The 22,112-nt window shown below is 54.9% G+C and overlaps 2 protein-coding genes across 2 annotated transcripts in view; one reads left to right on the top strand and one right to left on the bottom strand.

The window, feature by feature from the left end:
• ATAD2B (ATPase family AAA domain containing 2B) overlaps nucleotides 1-18,377 on the top strand; it is a 234,062-nt gene extending 215,685 nt beyond the window's left edge. The window contains exons 28-29 of the transcript XR_009209482.1: nucleotides 17,002-17,191; nucleotides 17,293-18,377. The gene's annotated coding sequence lies outside the window, so the exon portion shown is untranslated. The remainder of the gene's footprint in view (nucleotides 1-17,001; nucleotides 17,192-17,292) is intronic.
• The window catches only part of KLHL29 (kelch like family member 29), a 325,784-nt gene continuing 303,780 nt past the window's right edge, over nucleotides 109-22,112 (bottom strand). The window contains exons 7-14 of the mRNA XM_032172350.2: nucleotides 16,246-16,448; nucleotides 14,603-14,862; nucleotides 12,341-12,539; nucleotides 12,029-12,211; nucleotides 11,649-11,829; nucleotides 5,047-5,240; nucleotides 4,563-4,707; nucleotides 109-1,935 (exon numbers count right to left, since the gene is read on the bottom strand). Of these exons, the coding sequence (XP_032028241.1) occupies nucleotides 1,752-1,935; nucleotides 4,563-4,707; nucleotides 5,047-5,240; nucleotides 11,649-11,829; nucleotides 12,029-12,211; nucleotides 12,341-12,539; nucleotides 14,603-14,862; nucleotides 16,246-16,448 (1,549 nt within the window). The 3' untranslated portion in view covers nucleotides 109-1,751. The remainder of the gene's footprint in view (nucleotides 1,936-4,562; nucleotides 4,708-5,046; nucleotides 5,241-11,648; nucleotides 11,830-12,028; nucleotides 12,212-12,340; nucleotides 12,540-14,602; nucleotides 14,863-16,245; nucleotides 16,449-22,112) is intronic.

Raw genomic sequence — 22,112 nt, 5'->3', positions numbered from 1 at the left:
ATTAGCCCTGCCCCAGGCAGTTAGGAATTTGTGCTCCAGTCCTTGGGTTCACACTTGCACCCTGTTTGACATAAATACTTTAAATGACATACAATGTATGTAGTTTTGTGCTTATTACTTTTTAAAATAATAAATAATATTAAAAACTGCATAACGAAGCTCGGTATCTTGTCCAAGTGGGAGCCACACTCGTAGTGCTAGAAGTTGATGCCCAGTGTTAGAACTGGAATTTTGTGTCATCAAATACTGAAAGATGGAAAGCGTGTCCTGTCTTTTTCTCTTATAAATGGTTGTTATCATGAAATGATGGCAAGTTGACTTCCCAGATATAAAAGTGGTAAATGTGTATTTGGTACCAACTTCAACTCAACAGCGTAGTGGTGGCGGCGGTGGCGGCAGCATTCTTCCTGCCCTGGAATGAAAACTGTTGACCGTGTGAGGTTTGAGGGGCTAAGGACAAGCGGGAAGGCCTTTCCCTTTTGAGCCACGGTGTGACCTCCCTCCTGGCTTCCCTTTTCTCAGGTTCGTATGTGACAAAAAGAGTGGTTCCGCTCATGCCCTCAGGCCTTGCTGCCGTGGCTCCACTAAGAAGGCTGTCCCCATCCTGAGAGCTCTTGCGGCAGGTGCCTTAATATATAGCTATGAATATCAAAAATAGTCTCCTGTGCTTTATAGACGCTTATTCTCCCTCCTTCCCTTCCCACTGGCCTGGGTCCTCAGCTTGACCTCATGGAGGGAGCTGGGCCGGTGTCCTGAGCCAGAACCGGGCTCCTTCTAGAGCAGACTCTTCTTCCTTGGGCACAGCTTTTATGGGGCTGTCTGGGAGTTACTTTTTCTAAAAATAAAATGGGGGCATCGCCCACCCCAGGAGAGATCCTCTATTCTGCACATAGAAAAATGAGAGCAAAAGCCCCCCTCTGGCACTACCTACAAAGAGCTTTGGGAATTCCCACAACATTATCCCTCTTGTGGCCTGCTCCTCCTCTCAGTACTTAAAAATAGCCTTTTGTTTATCAAGAAAATGCCTCAGAAATCTAAATAAGTCATACTGGGTAAGAGAAAGCTAGCGCAATCACTTTGTCCTTCTTCGGCAAAAACACAGTAGAAAAAACCTGTGAAGGACAGACCGCTGTCCCCGTTCCCGGCTGTCCCACGGCTGCCACCCCTGGCTCTGCGTGGGCAGCTGGGCTTCTCTTCGGCCCTGGTGGGGACCAGCAGCCTCCTAGGCCTTGTGATGCACAGTATTGTCCCTTGTTTTCTGTCGGCCACTGAAAGTGTAGATTGGTTAAAAAACAAAAGTAGGAATCAAAGTGATAAGGACACTTTGATCTTATTCCAGGAGAGCCTGATGCCTAATGTTGTTGTAAGATAACTGATCTATGGTTGTTTAGGGATCAAGCTTGCTCTGCAGGAAGGAAAAAACAGCTTCTCTCTCCCAGTTGAAAAATATGTGAAACTCTATTGCACCTGGCAGAGCGAGCGCCCCTGTTCAGGGCGGGCGCCTGCTCAGGAGGCAGCCAGCCCCGCGGCGGGATCGTGGTTCCTGTGGCTCCAAGCGCGGTGCCTCCATTTCATCCAAAGGCGAGGATGATTTTCTACATTCAACGTAGAGAATATTCAACATGTTGAGCGCAGTGAGTTCCTTGATTGTGTTTTGTTGGCCTCTTGTTGGTGTCGCTGGAAAATTATCATTGCGTGGCACTTGCCTCACCAGACTTGTCCACAGTCTTATCGTGGGCTTTCTGCTGATGTCAGCCGCTTTGAATGTATTTCTTTATCACGACGCAGCCGTGTCTGAACACAGGGCAGGGCATGTGGGGGAGGAGGGTCCATGTGTTGGTTGTGGGCTCGTAGGCCTCCATGTTGCCCAGCGCGGGCCCTTCACTGCTGACAATGCCTCCAGTTGCATAAATCTTGCCATCAAGCACCACGGCACTGTTGGAGGAAAGCGGGGACAGAGTTAGACATTTCATTTCCAACTTGGCCCTGGACATAGGTTCTCAACGTTGTGTCCTGTTGTAGGCTGCCTGTGCCTTTTGCAGAAGTCATCTGGGATCTTGCTGCCCTTCTTTGCCCTCTAACCTGGGCTGGCATAAGAAAAACACCTGTCCTCCAGGGCCAGTCAGGAAGCCGTGCTATGCCACCCTGCGAGCGGCAGAAGGCGCTCCCTCCTTGCCCTGCCAGAGTGACTAACCATGGCTGGGAGACGAAAGATCTCTGTGCGGGCACTCAGCTCGGGTCACTGAGGCTTTCTGGAGACTCTTTTGTGTGGCACACGCAGCCTTCCTACTGCTCAAATCAAATTGGGAACATGACTCACAAGAATGACGAGAGAGAATAATAAGGAGCTCAGCTGGAATTGAACGTCAGCCACTTGACTGGGAGCTCCACCTGCCAAGGTGCTCCTGTGTGACCTGGTGCTGTTGCCCACCCAGGATTGCAAGGGCCGGGCATGCTCTGCAGGGTAACCGATGGCTGTGCCTGGACCCCTTCCCTATGTGACACTCACTGGCTTGCTCCTGTTGTCTCAGTCAGCTCCTCTCATCATGAGGGCTCAGCATCTGGCCCCTCTCTGCACTGACTCCCTTAATGCATTTCAGCTACTTCTTTGCAATGACGTCCACATCCTTGTTTCTAGCTGTGACGCTCTTTGATTTCAGCTAATGGCCATTTCTTCCTGGCTGTTCTCCGACATTGGACACATACCTTTTCAAAGGCTCCACCCGTTTCTGAAATCTCTTAAAGAGAACACATCAGTCTGGACTTCTTACCAGACTCTGAAACTTCCAGTCTTCTCTCCCTTAGTTCATGCCATCTGTGGCCCTCATATTTTCCTTCTGTGGTGCACCTATTACCTGATTATCTTGCAAGACCCAGCTTAACTCTGCCATTTGCTGTTAAGTCTTTCCCATTCTTTTTTTTTTTTTTTGAGATGGAGTCATACTCTGTCGCCAGGCTGGAGTGCAGTGGTGCAATCTCAGCTCACTGCAACCTCCGCCTCCTGGGTTCAAGCAATTCTCCTGCCTCAGCCTCCTGAGTAGCTGGGATTACAGGTGTCTGCCACCATGCCCGACTAATTTTTGTATTTTTAGTAGAGGTGGGGTTTCACCATGTTGGTCAGGCTGGTCTTGAACTCCTGACCTCGTGATCCATTCACCTCAGCCTCACAAAGTGCTGGGATTACAGGCGTGAGCCACCGTGCCTGGCCCTTTCCCATTTATTTCTAGTCTCAGAGGAGGTACGGGCATCCTCCCAAGTGGAGCGCAATGCTCCAGTTGTCTGCATCAGTGGACAGGGTAGTCAGACTGTGCTCTGCACACTGCCACCATTAGGGTACGTGACATGGAAGTATGGCTCAAGAATTGTAAAATCTCAATCCAACAGGAGCTTAGCAGTTGTCTGGTCCAACCGCCTGTTTCACAGATAGAACTTCCCCAGAGAGGGGAAGGGATGCGTCCAAGGTCACTGACATGCGAGTAGTAGGTTATATCTTTTCTAGCTATGCTACACAAACAATGGACACTCTAAGTACTTCGTGATATTCCCACACTGAAGATTCTGCAGTTACCTCTGCATAGGCACAAGATGTCTTCAGGAAGCATCTGCTATGGGAGTCCTGACAATGGGGTTTCTGAGGCCCCTTCTTTTTTTTGAGATGGAGTCTTTTCCTGTCACCCAGGCTGGAGTGCTGTGGCGTGATCTTGGCTCACTGCAACCTCCGCCTCTCGGGTTCAAGCGATTCTCCTGCCTCAGCCTCCCGAGAAGCTGGGATTACAGGCACATGCCACCACGCCTGGCAAATTTTTGTATTTTTCGTAGAGTTGGGGTTTTACCATGTTGGCCAAGCTGGTCTCGAACTCCTGATCTCAACTGATCCACCCGCCTGGCCTCCCAAAGTGCTGGGATTACAGGTGTGAGCCACCGCACCTGACCTTGGGGCCCCTTTTTATTCCTTGTTCCTCTTAGTCCAGGAAAGGATGGGGCTGGAAGAGCAGGGACTGGTGTCTCACTGCCACAGGGCCAGAAAGCCTGGGGACTGAGCCACACTCAGCCCTCTACCTTCTCTGCCTGCAGGGGTGGGTTTGTGTGTGCTTTTGCCCAGTCAGCCTTTGGGACTCTGAGCCCCGATCACAGCTCCCAAAGCCATCAGGATCATTCATGTCCTCAGAGTGTTCCCCCAAGAAGTCACTTGTCCCTGTAGGGCATCACGCAGCTCTGGCCTGGCACTGCCTTCCGTCTGTGATGGGGCAGGTGGTCCTGGGGGAAGCTGACCTCACCTCTCACTGAGAACAGGGTAGCCTTGATACCTTCAGGAAATAGTTCATTTCTGCTGGAGCTGGGGCCAGCTGGAGCCCCGGGGTTGGGCTCCTGGACCAGAGGCTACCGTGGGCTCCACCCTACTGGTCTGGGCTAACGCCCACTCCTATGGTTGGAGGGAGAGGGCCACTGCTCTGGGCCTGGGAATTGCTATGGTCACTGAATGGCAGGAAATCACTGTGGTCACACCCCTCCTCCTCCCGCTCCTCCGTCCCAGCCCTAGTCAAGGTGCTGCAGCCTCTCACCTGCAGAACTGGCGAGAGTGGTTCATGTTTGGGCCCGCTTTAATGTTTCCTTTCTCAGGGTCGTAGATGGTGGTGGCTCTGGCATAAGCCCCGCCCAGGATGAAAACGAAGCCATTGAGCGTGACAGCGGGGGCGTACTTGTTGTCTGTGAGGAGAGCAGAGCAGGCAGGTCACGGCAGCTTGTCTCGGACTTCCCTCTCCTTTTCTTTCCCAGAAGACCCTCCAGGGAAGGAAGCTGGAAAGACTTCCAACAAGTGACTGATTGGCCTGGGGACGGGTCCGGGGCCTAGGGGAACCTGGAGCCTTGACTCATTCGCCCTTCTCCAGACACCTGAGCTGGGGGCTCTGCAACTCCTGCCACCCTCTAGATCTGGGTCTGCAGAGCTGTTGGGCTTAGCCTGACTTCTGGGCATGGGATACTGAACACATCAGCAAGGCAGGGGTGCGACCCTGGCCCTGGGCTGAGGACACCACTGGTTCTCACCAATCATTGGGGACTCGATGAAGCTCCACGTGTTGGTCTGAGGAACGTAAGACTGGAGGACGCCAGCAGCTCGGCCTGCCTCGTTCACCCCACCAAACACGTAGATCTTGCCGCCACAGACTGTGGCTGCAGCAGAGTGTACTGCCTTGGGCAGAGGGGCCACCGCCTCCCATTGGTTGGTGATGGTGTCGTACCTGCAGGAGAGGAGAAAAAGAGCCCAGGGTCAACATGGACCTTGTGTGGGGCAGAGGTCACAAGCAAGGGCAGCAGACTGCCATCTGCTCCTCGCCCTCAGCATGGCCAGCATAGCCTGAGATCACACAGCGGTGGGGGGCACTGCGATGAGACACTCAAGGCCTCCTGGGGTCTGGTCCAAACTAGCCCTCTAGGCCTTCCTCTGGAACATCAGTGGGCGCTTTCTGCCTATGGCAGCATCTGCGCAGAATTCCTGTCTCCATCCCTTTGCTCACGCAGTGCTCCCCTCCTCTCTATCCAGCTCAATCCTACCCTTGCATTCCGCAATGCTGGACTGAGCATTTGCTTTATAGCCAGGCCCTGGGCTGGAAACTGGAGAAACGTGCTGGATGAAGCACCATTCCTGCCCTTGAGGTGCTTATGGCCTCGTGGGGAAGGCAGCCAAATAAAACACACAAAGAACAATTACACGCAGGATGCTGAGTGGTCCGAAGGTGAGAAACCCAAGGTGCACAGGGCAGGGGGCACCCAGCAGCTCCAATAGGTCATATTAGCTTCCTGGAGGCGCCGATACCCAGGCTGGGCCTTGAAGGGTGAATAAGCTACTAGCTAGGTGGATGGGAAGCAGGACTGAGTGGGCACAGGGAAAGCATTACAGGTGAAGGGAGAGCAGTAGGCAAAGGTGGCATTTTGGGAGAATTTAGAGTGCAGACAGTCCCCGACTTAGGATTTTTTGACTTTATCATGGTGCAAAACGATTGCAATTTTGATGTAATGTGCAGTATTCAATAAAATCAATGAGATATTTGACATTTTATTATAAAATAAGCTTTCTGTTAGATGCTTTTGCCCAGCTGTAGGCTAATGTAAGTGTTCAGAGCATGTTTAAGGTAAGCTGGCTGAACTATGATGTTCAGTAGGGCGGGTGTATTAAATGCATTTTTGACTTAGAATATTTTCAACTTATAGTAAGTTTATCAGGACATAACCCCATCGTCAGTCAAGGTGCTTCCGTAGTATGGAATGGCTGGAAGTGGGGGGTAGTTAAAAAGAGCCATGTGACCTTCCAAACTTGGAGGCAGAGTTACATGGATCCAAGTGCCTTGTTCAGGTGGGCACAGGTAAAACCCGTCTCTATGAAAATGCAAAGCTAAGGGAGTTGGGCTTTATCTAGAGTGCAGTAGGTGAAGGTTTGCTTGTTTGAGACAGGGTCTTGCTCTGTTGCCTAGGCTAGAATGCAGTGGCATGATTACGGCTCACTGCAGCCTTGATCTTCTGGGCTTAAACAATTCTCCCACCTCAGCCTCCTGAGTAGCCGGGACTACAGGTGTGCACCATCATGCCTGGCTAATTTTTTGATTTGTCGTAGAGATGAGGTCTCCCTATGTTGCCCAGGCTGGTCTTGAACTCCTAAGCTTAAGCAATCCTCCCACCTTGGCCTCCTAAAGTGCTGGGATTACAGATGTGAGCCACAGCACCTGACTGCCCTGAAGGTTTTAAGCAGGGAACTAATGTGATCAAATTTGGCATCTAGAGAGATCACTGTGTCTGCAGGGTGGAGTATGTCCTGGAGTGAAGAGGTCAGAAGCGGGGAGACTAGTTGGACTAGTCTGCACAAGAAATTTGGTGAGATGCGACAGTGGCTTGGACCAAGGAATGACAAAAGAGTATGAGGACAGGAGAACAGAAGGAGGGGGGAATGGGTGTGTTTGCTCATTGATGAGATGCTGGCGCTAAAGGAGATAGTTGCCAAGGATGGTTCAGGGTCTGGCTTGGTGGATGGTGACACTACTGGTGGGACAGGGAGGTTGAGGGAGGAGGGTGATTTCAGTTTTTTTCACAGGAAGTTTACAGTGTTTGTGGGCAACGGATTGGAGATGTGCAGCAGACAGTCAGATATTTGGGTGTGGATTAAATATTCAGCTGTGGGATCTCTGGCACAAAGCTAGAAATGGAAGGTAAGGAGTGCACTGGGGAGATGTGAAGTGCATGGGGGCTGAGGACAAACTGGGGAAATGCAGCCTTTAAGAGGGGAGCTGAGAGGCATCCTCAGAGGGCAGCCAAGGCCCCAATAGGGAGCGAGTGGCTGTGCCCCCGAAGGCGAGGGCTACAAGGATGGAGGATGGAATCTCCAGCAGGCCACTGCTCTGTAGTCAAGGGCACTTCAACCAGAACAAGAGGTACAGAAGCCATTTGTGTCAGTGGAGACCGTGGGTGTAGACTTCTTTTGGAAGAAACTTAGCTGTGAAGAAGCACAGAAGGTAGGACCTAGAAAAGAATCCAGAGCTGAGAGGGGTCAATGGAATGCTGATGAATGTTTAACAGCCAGCTGTCTGTCTAGGGAAAACGTCATGGTTTGTAGCGTTTGCTGGTTTCTGCGATGTCACTCCTCCCACTTGGCTGATTTCAAGCTACCATAGGGATGTTGCTGAACGTGGAGTTGGAAAGAGATGTGCTGTGGCCACCATTCTCTGGAATCTCCTCCCTGGAGAGGTGCAATAGGCATATATAACCTCAAGGCCCAAGAGAGTAGTAACATGTAGTAAAAAATTAGGAAGTGATGAATTTTGAGTATGGATTACCTTTGCTTTTAATATTGTGTATATAATTTTTAATAATTAAAAATTGTTAAATTTTTGTGGTTAACAACTGGCTCAGAGTTCCTGTAATTTTAACATTCCAGATCTCACGAGCCAGCAGAAAATGGGTCTTGTTTTAATTTTTAAGGGGAATGTTTAATTGTGTTTACATGCTAAAATAGGAAGGAGTCCAACTGGATAATGAAAGATTAAATGTATATGAAAGAGAGGGGAGGGCTGATGATGGAAGGCTTCCAGGAGGTGGATGCAAATGGAACCCAAAGTGCAGAGGGAACGTGGAGTCCATTTGCACAGGAGAGAGGAAGTCAAGGATGGCACTAGTGTAGCTGTATTTGTAGGAGTGACCGCAGGAAGGTGAGCAAGTTCTTGACTGATGGCTCCATTTTCTCTATGAAGCAGGAGTCAGAGTTGACCAAAGTAGTCGAGGAGTCTGTAGGGTCAGATCTCTGAAGAGAGAGGTCAAGACAGGAAATAACTACTCTTGAGAGTGGGAGAAAGTGCTGAAGAGGGAAACCCAGAAAGGCTGCCTCGCAGTGTGAAGGACCCGGTAGAGGATGGGGGCCTTCCCTTCCGGTGTGGTGGGGCCAGTGTGTTGTGGGGTGGGAATTCCTCCATTGGCATTCAGCCCCCAGGGCTGGGCGCCGAGAAGGCAAACGGTTGGGTTGAACAGATCTGCTGATGTGGGGTGCAGGACAAAGCAGCAGAGGAAGAGGATGAAGTGATAGAACAAGAGCTCTAGACAAGACAGGGGAGAAAGGACTACAGGAGGCAGCTGCTGGGAAAAGCAGACTTGGGGTTCAGCAGCCTGGCCAGGTCACTGGGATATTTGAGGTCTTGCTTCACAGGGAAGCTGGAATATCGGTCCTCATTGTTTCTGTTGGATTCCTTGGGGGCTGGTCTCCCAACTCCAGTTGCCTCCATACTTAGGCCCTCCCAGGAGGGGACACATCTACCACCCACCACGCTGCTCACTGTTCAGTGAGTGCCTGGACACAATGCGAGGCCTGGGCATGGCGTGCTGTGCCACCAGGGTGGGGTCTGTCCCCAGCACATCTTTCCTGGGAGGCATACGGGGCCTGCTTTCTTTCTGTGAGCCTCCTTGGGACACCAGTCATAACACAGTCACAGCCCAGAGCCCCAGGAAGCTGGCCTCCCAGAGCCCGTGCATCTGCCTCTGAGCGAGGGTAATGTGACGTCCAGTTGTGTGCTTGGATTTGAGAAGAGGCTGGAATGTCTCAAAGGGCAGCAGCGGGGCAGATTCAATTAAGCCCCAGACAAATGATATGTGGCTTATATGCAATGGAGTAAGTGTCTTCTTGGACAGTGTCAGAAGTTCAGATATCTGCTTTTTAAGCCAATATGGCAGGGCTCCAAAGAGCTCCTGCAGAAGGAGCTGGGAGACAGTGGAAGATTATATGGCTGTTAGTCCTCAGTCTTTCAGTATGATGGCACATCGCACCAAATGCGAATTTCCTGAGAGCTTGTTATTCCAGGTGGCTGATTGCCAAGCCGTGAGCCCTCCCATCAGCTCAATCTGTCAGCTTCCTGCTTGAGGATATGCTAATGACATGCAAATGACCCTGCCGAGTGAGGCGTTCTGCTATCATTTATCCAGTAACCACAACGACTGCAATATATTGCTATAAAATATTAGACCCGGTTATTTATATAATGATATAATACAGGTTTGTCTATTGCGCTGTTGTCTTAATCTATAATTATATAATCTTGCTCTATTCCTGTAATACCGTAATGTAATATAATTATAATGCACCATATATCTCATTCATTATCAATATAATAGCCATTTGTACCATTAGTGCTTCCTGAGGAACAAAGTACCCTCGTGTCTGTCCCCATTACCCTGACCTTCCTGTCACCCTGAATTCTCATCATTGCCACTGTGTGCCACAGAAAGCAACTTACCCGAAGGGGGTCTAGCTACACTTCTTGGAAAGCAGTGAGCGTTCCTTCCCCTGCACCCTCCAACCCACTTGCACGCACACTGCCCAGGGGTCTTCAAGCCTGCATCCTGCCCCTGCAAGGACAGTTGGCAGACTCTGGTGGGCTGAGGAAGGGCTCAGGGCCCTTCAGGGCACCCTTTTGTCCTTCATCTCTTGGGGTTCCCAGGGTGGTCTTGCTCACACTGTGCCCACGCTGAACTTTCACAGCCAGAAGGAAGGCCTTGACCCCAGGGAAGGCCCATACAGGCAACCCCTGTGTCTTGGAGAAGTGCTCCAGGACCCTGGAAGAGCGGAGCTTGTCTCACTGCTTAGTTGGTGCATTTGATCCTTGAACAAATCCCTATATTTATCAACAGTATAAGTTTGCAAAATGAGTAATCAGTGTCTTAGGAGATTAAAAATAGCTGACAAAAGCAAGACAGAATGACGGATCCAGTTCAGTTTACTCCTACAGAGAAAATGTCTCATTTTTCATGTGTTTATTATTGGATGATGAATGATCGGAAGCGGATGCTTCCAGAATGCTTGGGGTATGCATAGCTGGGCAGTGGGTCACACTGAAGGCTGCCAGCACCGGGGCCAACCCAGGTCCAGCAACTGTGCTAATATCCTCATCTTCACGCGGGAATGCCCATGATTGCCAGATCAATATGACAATTAAATGTTGTTACTGAGCCCTCTCTGGGCTCCACTTGGGGGAGTTAAAAGCCCACAATGAGCATTCAGAGCCTGTCTCACTCTGCAACCATCTTTGCTGTAACATTTGTCAGGTGTCCAATTAGCCACCAAGGGGGAAAAAATACAAATTGAGGGGTATGTGTGGCTTCATAGGCAACATGATGTCCCACGGGAAGATGTGCTTTCTGGTGGCACGTGGCGGTGGGGGTGGTGGGCTCAGGTGCAGGAGGGGCTCTGGTGATCCTAGCTGTCTCCCCTGGGTTGTGCTTTGGGCCAGGTCAGCCTGACTGGTTACCCTCCAGGCACTAGTTTCTCCAAAAGCAGGACTAAGCCTCCGTTCTGCTGCCTGATGAAGCTTCCTGAGCTTTTCCACCGGGCGTCCGTTCTCTGTAAGAACAGTCTCCCTGGCTCAAGGGAAAAGGATTTTGTATTCTCACCCGGAAGCACCCACTTCAGCCCACGCCCCTCATGCCTGTATCTGACCCTCCACGATGGCCTTGGGAGGAAGCCAGGCTGGGACTCCCAGCGGAGGGCAGGTTCACACACGTGGTCCTTTGGCTTATTTTTTCTTCTGGAAAGTTCTAGAGGGTTGGCAAGAATGTTCTCCCTAAATTGCTTAGTTTGTATGCAGTAGCCTTTCCCTGTATTACGAACAGATGTCTTGGTGTGTGTGGCTGGACGGAGGAAGGGAGCTCCCTGGTGTGGGACCCCCACTTGGCAGGATAAGGAGGCACCACCACCGGCATGACCTGCATTTTAAACATTGCTTCCAGCTTTGCCCGAATCCCCAGCAGTCTCTAGGCTGGTGCTCCTGATGCAGGGTGTTCCCTGACTGCCTGGCCAGGAGGGTCTGGCTCATCCCAGGCCTTCTGAAACTGCATCTTGAGCCTCCAGCTTGTCTGACACCTAAATGGGTTGTCGGGACAGAAGTGCCCCATCTCCCATCTCAGCGACTGCAAAGGTGACACAGATGTCATCCCATCTGCTTGTATCCCACACTCTGCTGCCCCCCGGTGCTGTGATTGGAGAGCCTGGGATGACTGCCCATATGAATGGTCCAGGCTCTGCTCCATCGCCACTGAATGGGTGTCGGGAGGTACAGTGACGTGATTTCAGTTCTTGGTGAGCATAGAGCATGCCCCTGTCCTGACCGTGGCCTCATTACCTCTCCACGTGGTCCACGTTGCCCGCCACGCCAAGTCCCCCGAGGGTGTAAATCTTCCCATCGTAGACGAGGCTATTGTGTCGACAGCGGGGGACTGTCATTCTGGAGACGAGGTTCCAGTTATCAAGCAGGGACATGTAGCACCAGACATCAGCCAGCGTCACCCCTGATTCCATCCCACCTGGAGGCAGTGTGGGAGGCAGAGAGAGCGGGCGGGGTGAGGAGGGGCCCGGGGTCGGCAGGCCCAGCCCCAGGGGCAGAGGAAGCCTTCACCTGCAAAGTAGACACTTCTGGGCCACGGCCTTCCTCAGCCCTGACGTGGGGAGCAGTCCCCTTGGGACCCCCATGCCTGGTCCCGCCCCAGCCCTGGGGGGCCTCACCTGAGAGGTAGATGTTGTCCCCGGCACTCACTACACTGAAGAACTCGCGGTCATAGAAGGGCAGCGAGGCCAAGGGGTACCACTTGTTGTTCTGTGGGTTCCAGCAGGTGACGGCCACCAGTGAGCGCTGGGTCATCCCCACCATCTGACGGCCCCCAACCAAGACGATGACCTCAGCCACACCTGCAGGGACATGGATGGGCACCCTTGGGACACACCCTAAGACTGTCGGCATCTGTGCCTGGCACCTCACTGGGACCACTGAGCCCAAGACACTGCTTCTAGGGAGGTTCGGGGCGTGCCCCTTCATACCTGCAGAGAGGCGTGGCCGGGTTCGGGGCGTCTGCATCTCCTGGCGGGCGTGGGGCAGCATATGGTAGCGTTTGGCCTCGTTCACCAGGTCCCGGCAGGCTTCTGATGACTTGATCAGCTCTTCATTGTCAACCACATTGAGCAGGTAGCTGGGGTGGATGAAGGGGAGGCGGACCACGGCCAGGAGCTCAGCCGCGTACTGCAGGGTAAAGGAGACAGAATCTTCTTAGACTAGCAAGAGAGAGCCACCTCCCGGAAGGAAAGAAATGGTGTGGGGCTGCACAAGAATGGATAATTCCAGGTTGTGTTAGGCTTGGGAGTGTAGATACTCTGCTAGCCTAGACGGAGGTAAAGGGAGGTCTAGTCAGCTGGAGGTGTGGAGGGGAGGGCCAGGAGCGCAGGGGTGCGGAGGGGAGGCTGGCAGGCTGCAGCCAGCCCTGTAGGAGTGGGAACACCTGTTCATCCCCCCAGCACCCCATTCTCTCACTCCACCTGGGGCTGTGGACCCCTGCTGCAGATCAGGCCACTGGGGGCAAGGGCGGGGGGTTAAAATGAGGAAGACACGATTATTAAAGAGCTGTGAGTGTGGCAAGGACTCAGGACCAGGTGGGAGGACCCAGGAAAGCTTCATGGAGATGGCGATTGTTGAGCTTGCAAGTCCCAGCCGTGGGAGCCTGTGTCTCCCCAGCACCGAAAACTCTTTCAGTGGTGTCCCATGGCCTCAAACTGTCACCCTGCACTGAGGCGGTTTTACAGGCTCACTTGAATCTCCCCTCCTAACAAACTCTGCTCATCACTCTACTTTCGTTTCATCCCATGAGTAACTGGAGACCACCATAGGCCAGGCATGACGCTCATCACTGAGGGTGCAAGGACCACTGTGACCCAGTCTCAGACCTCAAGGGGTACACAGTTTAATGGGAGGGGATCTGCTATGAAAAATTCACGAGGGGCAGGAGAAGGGTCTAGTGCGGGTTTGTAGTGGGTGCAGGAGTAAGAGGTTTTGCAGAGGGAATGGCATCTGGATGGGGCATACAAAATGGGCAGACTTCTGCCAGGCACAAGGTGGAGGGGAGGGCAGACATTTGAAGCCTGTGTAGAGGCATCAGAGAGTGAAAGGATGGTGTGTCTGGAGAATTGTATGGGGTTTATTCTTACGAGATGTAACAGGATTTTGTTGAGGAGGCGTTTAGGGAGACAGGGAGAAGTGAGAGGAGAGAGGCTGGGGAGGCCAGCTCATGCTCAACAAGCACTGCAGTTTCCCCTGCGGAGTCGATGAGGCAACTGACGAGGGGTTTGAGCGGATGCATGAGATGTTCAGTGTGCTTTTAGAGAGACCGCTCAGGCTGGAGGGCGGAAAATGGATTTGGAGGGAGCAAGACAGAGGCAGGGAAACCACTTAGGAGGTGCTGCAGTAATCCTGGCGAGAGGAGGAAGGTCTCGATGGGGAGAGGGAAGTCGATCCCCTTAAAGGGGAGGAAGGAGGCAGAAATGAACGCGTGTAGCCAAATGGCTGTGGGAGAAGTGGGAGGAAGCTAGGCTTCAGTTCTGGGGACCAGGCATGGCTGAAATAAGGAACACAGGAAGAGGTGCAGGCTTTCGGCTTGGTGATTTAGATGGATCTGCGGGACATTCTGCTGGAGAGGCCCAGAAGACCACTGAGCAGAGGGGTCTGGAGCTCAGGAGAGGGTTTGAGCCCGAGACCCAGATCTAGGAGTCATAGGGACTTGTGGCCGTCACTGTTATCAGCTGCCCCATCTAACTTCCTACCTCTGAAAAGAAACCCTGCCTTCCACCTGATCTGAGGACCCCTTTCTCCGGGGCTCAGTGGCTAGGTCTGGGGTGGGAGCCCTCTCTGTATCCGCTGTTTACCCAACACAGTCCCCCCAGGACCTCACTCTCCCTCTTCCTGAGTGCAGGGGTTTCCATTTGGTCCATTGTGGGCTGTCCGTTCCCTCAACAATCAGAGCAGGTGTGGGCTCCTCCAGCTGGGTCCGTGTTCCTGGGAGCCCCAGAGCCCCCTGGCTCAGGGACCCACTTCTCCCTGCAGAGTGCAGGTGCTGCGGCTCTTGGCCGACTTGGGTTTCCTTTGGGGTGGAATGCCAGCCCTTGAGGATCCTTTGGTGACTAGTTTCTCACCTCTCTGCCACTCAGGGGGAGCAGGACAAGGAAGGTTCACTTCCTTCCTCCTTGCTGCAGACCCCATTGCCGCAGGGGGACCCCAAACCCAGAGAGAAGGGGCGGGGACAGGGCAGGCCCCACCTGTGTGCGTGTCGCGGGGTCCTTCTTGATCCACTTGATGACCGTCTCGTACACCAGCTCCTCAGCCTTGGTGTTGAGGCTGTCGTTGGAGACGTAGGCGATGAAGTCATCCTTGGAGATGCTGAGGATCTCCTCCTGGGCGGCCACCTCAGGGAAGATCTGCAGCGCGAAGGCCTTGGCCATGTGGTAGAGCTCACTGCACTGCATGGCCTCGGCCATGGCCAGCACGCCCAGGCAGTTGCTGGCCGTCAGCTGCTTCTCTGGGGGCGAGAACACAGGACCACTGACCCAAGGGCCCTGGAAGCAGTCACCACCTGTTCCCATCGCTGTCACCCTAGATCCTTCTCTGAACCCACATCCTGGGGACCCTGCCTGCAGCGTCCAGAGTCCCTGCAGGCCCCCTTCCTGGGTGTCTGGAGCCTGCGATCCTTCTCCTGGGTTCTCCCCTACCCCATTCCATGCTGACTCCCGGGGGCTTCCCTCTGTGTGCGCAGGTACTGGCAGAAGGACCGAGACTGGGAGGCATGGAGCACGAGAGCCCTGCTCAGAGCCTGGGCCTGGGCTGGGGTCAGGAGTCACACTGTCGCGGAGGTTGAGGGTGGCACTGAGGCTTAGAGCATCTTTTATGTTGTGCCAGGCATGTCTGTGGTCCCAGACTCCTTCGTTAGCAGTAGCGCCCCTCACGCACCTCCCAGCTTCTCGCAGAGGCTTCTGCCCCGCTCAATCTGGCTCGCTAGGCTCTGGGGTCCATCTGGCCAGCTCTCCTGGGCTTAGTGGCTAGGTCTGGGGTGGGAGCCATCTCCGTATCCTGTTTACCCAATACTGTCCCTCCCAGGGCCTCACACTCTTTCCCCTTCATGCTAGTGGTTCTTCCAGCCTAGGTGTGTCTGGGTTCCTGGAGGCCCATCTGTGCGCGAGCCTCACCGCCATCGTGGTTCCCGGCACCTCGAGACTGCTTGGTGCCCCTCTGTCCTCACGGATCTGCCCCACCTCTAGGCTGGGCTCTGGCTTTCTCTCTGCACTCCACACCCCAGGCCACTGCTTCTTTGGGGGCTTTCGTCTTTGTCCCTCCCTCACCTTGCCGTCGCCCATGCGGGGCAGCATCAAGTGTAAAGGCAGCATGTTGTTCGGGTCAGCGACCCCCTGGGAGCTCCTGACACTCAGTCCCCATCCTGGGCAGCAGATCTGGGTACTCAAGGGACAGTTCAGATGTCTAGACCTGTGCAGACATCTGGGGCGGCCCCGGTATGAATAAGGTAAAGGGAAGGCAAGTTTGGGCTGCTTTGTCCAGGGTCTAGAGAACAGGGCTGTGAGGCCAGGGCCACAGCCTCTCCCCACAAACAGAGCACGGGCACAGCCCTCATGGTGCCATTTGTTCCCACAAGGCCTGGCAGGGCACAGTGTGCCTCTCCCACCTACAGAGAAATGACACGGAGTCCTCTTCATTCCATGCCAGGGAAAGAGAGCCTTTGCATGTAGTTATCCGAATCACCATCTTAACACAGCCCTGCCAAACCCAGCCACATGTGAGGGAGCTTCAGGTGTGCACACACAGACCTCCCCGCTCAGTCCTTGCCGTTTATGGAGTTCTCTGCCCATCTGCACTCTTCCCCTCAAGCGACGTATGTGGCCCCTGGGCTCACCGAGAAAGGACACGCAGACTTTGCAGAAGGTGTGGAACTGGAACTTGCTGGCCGCCTCCAGCAGTGTCTTGGCGTTGGCCGAGTCGATGACCAGGGAGCCCGTGTAGACAAACTCCAGCAGCAACTCCAGGACGTCCGCCTGCAGGTTCGACAGGACGAGCTCCAGCTTCTCCCGGCCGCCCTGGCCGCTGTCTTGCACGGACCTAGGCACAGAGACCGGGGTGTGCTTACCTCCTGCCCTGCGGCCACCGTGCCGCTTCTTCACAGGGCTAGATCTCCCTGCACACCTTGGTCACGCCCTTGGTTTTAGGGCTCAAAGGACACAGCAATGACACACCTGAACCTAATGCTCTGACACGGGATCTGAAAGAGAAGAGTCTGACCAGAGACGCCCAAAAGAACAGAAAACCCTGCTTATCACTACTCGGCATGTCCATGCAAAAAAAGATGCAAATCAAAAAGCATGAGCTATGGATGGGGACGAGGACCAGGACTGGCCTCAAAGGGAAACAATACGGTTCAGCCCACTGCAGGCCCTGGTGTCTCCACCAAAGCAGGCCGACGCATCCCAGCCCGGCCCTGCCTGCCTCGGGTGGCAGGCTCTCCAATGTGACCCAGGCTTGGGAGACTCCCAACTGGCTGTGATGCCAGCCAATCCAGAGATACCCTCTGATCGCCCCAAGACCGAGGGCCCCAAGTTGCCCCAGAACCCGCTCCAACACCCCCTCTTTCCAAAAACATATTGTTTCCTTTTAGGCATGGAAAGGAAGCCCTTCATGACATTGCTTTGAAACTGAGGACAAGACGAGATAGACAGACAGAATGGTCAGAGCCGGGAGGAGGGGAGAGGAAACAACCAAGGACTTCCGCCACAGACAGCCAGCAGCCATGACCTGGGGCCTGGCCCGGGGCGGGCCCTCCTGCCACATGGAACACGGGGTCAGAGGTCAGAGTGGCCTGCGTGTAGAGTGTGCATCGGGCTGGGGAACTGGGGGGAGCAGGGAAGGGACACAAATATATAAATCTGTTTATATCTGGTGTCTACAGGAATACAAAACCATTGCAAAGGCTCCTAAGGCCTGGCAGCTGCCCCTAAAGCCGGACCTGGAAGGAAACAGATAAGATGAAGCAAGAGTGACACCGATACATAAGTGACAGCAGGAGTAAAAACACCCGTGCGTTAGGAGTCCAGATGTGGCTCCGCAGGCCGTCGGCTTGGCCCGCCCCATCCTGGCTCCTCCGAGCAGCCCTGCTTCCCACCCTGAGCCTGGTCCTGCCTCAGGCTGGGCTCAGCCACGTGGATGGGAAACGACCTCTGTGGTCCACTCACTCGCTTCCGAGGAGGCCACAGGGCAAGATGCTTGTGACGGGTCCCTTGCGCGCACCTGCGGCTGGCGGTGGGGCTGTCGAGGCGTCCAGCAAGCCAGCAGGCTGGCCGCAGAGAGGCCAGCTGCTGGGTGTGTGGGTGGGCAGAAAGAGCAGGGGGCAGGGAGCTGGGGGCGCTGGGTGCCTGGGCTCTGCCACCCACAGGTGGGCAGCCTTGGTCTCCCGGGCCCTCGGCCTCCTCTTCTGCGAAACAAGAGGGTGGAACTAGATGAGGTCTGAATTCCCGTGGAGATTTTGTGACAGAGGCTGGAAAATGCCCTTCCCACGAGACTCTTCTCTACGTGGCAGTACCTGAAACTCCACCATTAGAGCGACATTCTCTGAGGTCAGGCACCGCCCTCCCAGGGCCTCAGCACAGGCATGGCCAGGAGGAGAGGGGGAGATGCGATCCTGCTGTGGAGCCGGCGTCCAGGCTCCCTCCCAGTGTGGCCACAGTAGGCCCTCCCCACACAATGGCTCATCCCACCAGGACCCCAAGGGGCCTCTGCCTCCAAGCCCTGGGCCAGCCCAGAAGGCAGAGGGGGCAAGGTGTGGGCTCCACAGAGGCCCCTCCAAACCCCCCAACACACAGTGACTTCTAAAGTGACTTCACACACCTAGTCTTCTGCTGTCAGGATGGATTTCCATACCTCGGTGGCTTTGTTAAGTTTAAAAATAATTCACTATGTGAGCACTTGAAATCACAGAAATCCTCAACACCCCCAGCCCCAGAGCCATCTAGTCAATCTCGTACTCCTGTCTTTGCTGCCTGGGCCTTCATTCCTATAAGCCGCCGTCTGGCCTCTCCTCTGCATGCCCTTTCTGCCCTGTGGAGCTCACACTGGGCCACAGCTTTCTCCTGAGGCCCCCAGTCACTGCTGCCTTCACCTCTGGCCAGCCCACTTGTCCACCCAGGAGTCCTCAGGTGGAGGAGCTCTAAGCCAGTGAAGGGCTGAGCCCAGGGGGACTTCAGGATGTGTGAGCTCATGCACACGCACATATATGCACTGACCCTAAGAGCCGTGAAGTCCCCTGGTGGGGAGGGGTGCTGGGCAGATGGACAGTCCATGGCTGAGTGACAGGTGCGATGGGACTCACATGGCTGCCCTGAGGGGTGCTGTCTGTCTTGCCCACAGTCTGAGCCAGAGAGTGGGTCCTGGCCACCAGGCACAGGTGCCGTGGAGCATCGCAGGTGCTGTCTAGACTGAGGAGGACCCCTGGCCACAGAAGGCATGGCTGTGGCTCTGTTCCTCCTAGCCCCTTGTGAGGGTCACCTGTGGGGTGGAGGGGGCCGCTGGGCAGATGATCTGCAGGGAATGGCCACAGAGGCACAGGGGAATGTGATAGGGGCTCTGTCAGAATCTGAGTTCAAGGATGAGGTGAGGCCCCAGAGGGCGAGGCCTGTGCCTCTTACCAACACACACGGTTCTCATCCACACAGGCCTTCGTGCATGGCCTGCAGAGCTGTGAGGGGGTGGGGGCGCCTCTATATCCCTGGACACCAGACTGTCTTGGGACTGGACCCCAGTGCTCCTTAGGCCTCTTCTGTCTGAGCAGGGACCCCAGAGGGGACACCCCTGTGATGGGTGACCCTGGTCACTGATGAGGGGCTGCATCCTCCTCAGGTGGCTGTTCTGTCCCTGCCCTGAGCCATTTCTTGTCCTGTCCTACTGGGCCCCATGGAGTGAATGGCTTGGGGTGCTGCTGGCCCATCAGGTCATGATGTGGCTTTGGAGGGACTGCAGCAGGGCAGACGGGCAGCACTAACCCTCTCTATGAAGCTGATGCAGGGGGGGTGGGGTGTAGAGTGAGGGCAGGCTGGTGCTGCCCAGCCACACGGGCCCCATGGGGTCTGTCAGAGGACCAGAGCTTCCTGGAGTCACCTCCTTCTGGGGGCGGGGGTGCCCAGGAGAGGCCAGAGTCCGGGATGCAGCCCCTGCTCAGCAGAGGAATGGCTAGGCCCAACTACTGGAATGTTTGCAATCCCACCATTAGCCACAGACTCATCCAGGATTAGAAATGCCCTTCCAGACGCCAGGATGGAGGCCCTCATCCACCCTCACGCACCTCAGAGATCAGATGTCATTTTGCAAGTTGGAACTGGGCACTGTCTGGAGCAATGGGAGGAATCCATGGGCAGTGGTGGGTGAGGGACAGGCATGGGGCAGGTGGTTGGTACCCAGCTCTGCTCAGAAGAGAGGACTCTGCCCATGAATGCCTGGGCATGTCATCAGCTGCAGGACACACGCATGGGCATGCACCCAGTCTCCCTGGGTCTTGGGGATTTGTGTGGCTCAGGCCCACCCTTGGTAACTTGGCAACAGGTGTGGGTCATGCCATTGTGCCAGCATCCAAGATGGGACATGGGAGTCTCGTTATCTGGCTTCCAAGCCACATCTGTCCACTCTACTGAGGTGCTGCCACCCACACATGCTCAGGGAAGAGGGTGAAGGGTGTGGGGCTCTGGGCAGGACTTTGCCGGGACCCTTCCGCATGGCCACGAGGGGCAGCCAAGCCCAAAGGGACTCGGCCGCAGGCTGGGAGAGGACACTGAGACCCAGCTCTCCCGCTCACGGTCTGTCATCTTTACAAAACACACATCTGGTCGCAACACCCCCAGGCTCCTGTGACCCAGGTCCAGCCTCCCTCCAGCTGCGTCCCCTGCAAGCCACCCTCATGCCTGGCCCTGCAGCAACGTGGAGTCACCCGTGGGACCTGAGACTCCCTTCCGCCTTTCGACCTTGCTCTTCCCCACTTGTCTGCCCGGCCGATGCCCATTCTTCATAACCCACATCAGACGCCACCTCTCCAAGGAGCCTCTCTGAATAACCCTCCCCCACAGCCAGGCCCTTGGCCCACGAGTCTCTGAAGCATCGTCTCCGCTCATTTCCTTGCCTGTCTGCAGCGTGTCCCCACCAGACTATGGGCTCGGCTGGTGTTTGGTGTGAGCCCCGGCCCCAGGAGGGGCTCCTGTGTGTTTGCTGAGTGACGAGCCAGTGAGTGACTTGAATTTCCACATTCTGTCCTGTGGCTCCGGGGCAGGGCATCTGCACTGGGACTGGCTCTGGCAGGCACTGTCCTTGCCAGGCTCGGGTGCTGGGTCATTGTCCTCCCTGGGGCTGGAGTGGTGGACACGTCACCTGTCCCAGGCTGGTGGTGGGAGTCTAGCCTGAGCCTCCAGACCTGGGGATGCAGGGACAGCAGGGAGGGATCACCTGCCCCTGGCAGGGCTCACCCAGGGAGGGCCAATGTTGATCCCCACGGAGGTCTGCACCAGGACAGAGGTCCCAGAGAAGGTCCCTACTCCCTCCCCTTACAAGAGTGCAGCTGTCTGAGCGGGGAGCCACTGCTTGGGGTCAAAGGGCAGGGCCATGGCTCTGCGCTGGGCCAATCTGGCCACTGCACAGTAAGTCTCCAGGGTCACGGATGTGAAGGGGACTGAAAAGACATGGTTCCGTCAGCTTCTCTCTCGACCACCAAGAATGTGAAATTCTCTATTATTTTACACAGCAGGAAAGGAAACCATCTTCCTGTGAAGACTTGGCTTTCCTCCCGAGAAGGCACTTGTTGGCACTTATCAGCACCAATGGTCATGTGTGCTCTGTGGCTGCAAACGAACACGGCGACTTTCAGCCACAGGGCACCCTGGGCTTGGCTTTGGCTTCCCCTCCTTTTTCCTGTGTGACCCTCCTGTAGGCTGAAGGCCCCCCAGCCCCGTCTCTACAAACCTCAGACCTCTCTGGGTTCAGATCCATGTACCTGGCTGCCTACAGGTGGCCCAACCTGGGGACCTGGGCGTCTGTCAGGCTGCTCAGCTTGACACACCAGATGGTCAACTGCTCATCTCCCCAGCTCTCCCGACACTGGACTGTGGACCTGCTCTCCTCCCTGTGACCTCTGATGTCCGTGACACCTCACCTTCTTGGGTCCTGGTGCTTGCCTTTCCATCTGCCCATCACCCTGAGGTGTCAGAGCTGCAAGGAGACCTGGGCATCACTTGAACCAATTTCCTGATTTATAGATGAGAAAGCCCAGGGTATAGGAGAGGACGTGACAAGTCTGAGGTCGTAAGACAAGTGGCAGAGTCAGGTGTAGGACCCAGGTCTCCTACCTGCCAAGGTGGGGATGTCCTCTCTCCTCCAGCCCCATCCTTTCTGATGAGGGCCACCGAGAAACGTCCTACTGTTCTCCTTCCTTCAGGTGGGCGTCCCCTCCCCACTGCTCTTGAAGTTACCCACCTCAGACCATGCCCAGGTCCTAGCATGGGGTCAGGGTTTGCCTGCCCCAGCGTAGCCCCCTCTGGGAGGGCCAGCTGCCCCACCCCACTCATGCCCCACCCCCGGCCTGGAATGCTCTTCCTCCCTCTTCTCAGCCCAAGAAGCCTTCACTACTTTGGGTTCCCTCCTAGCACGTGCTCTTCTCTGATGTGTGCAAGTCTGGCTTTCAATGTATGGTCTCTGAAAGCCAATCCGAGGGCCCCGTGCTCCTCTCGCCCACCACGT

Source organism: Hylobates moloch, unplaced genomic scaffold (assembly GCF_009828535.3).
Source record: "Hylobates moloch isolate HMO894 unplaced genomic scaffold, HMol_V3 SCAFFOLD_13, whole genome shotgun sequence".
Taxonomy (NCBI): domain Eukaryota; kingdom Metazoa; phylum Chordata; class Mammalia; order Primates; family Hylobatidae; genus Hylobates; species Hylobates moloch.
This window is presented reverse-complemented; position numbering and strand designations above follow the sequence as displayed.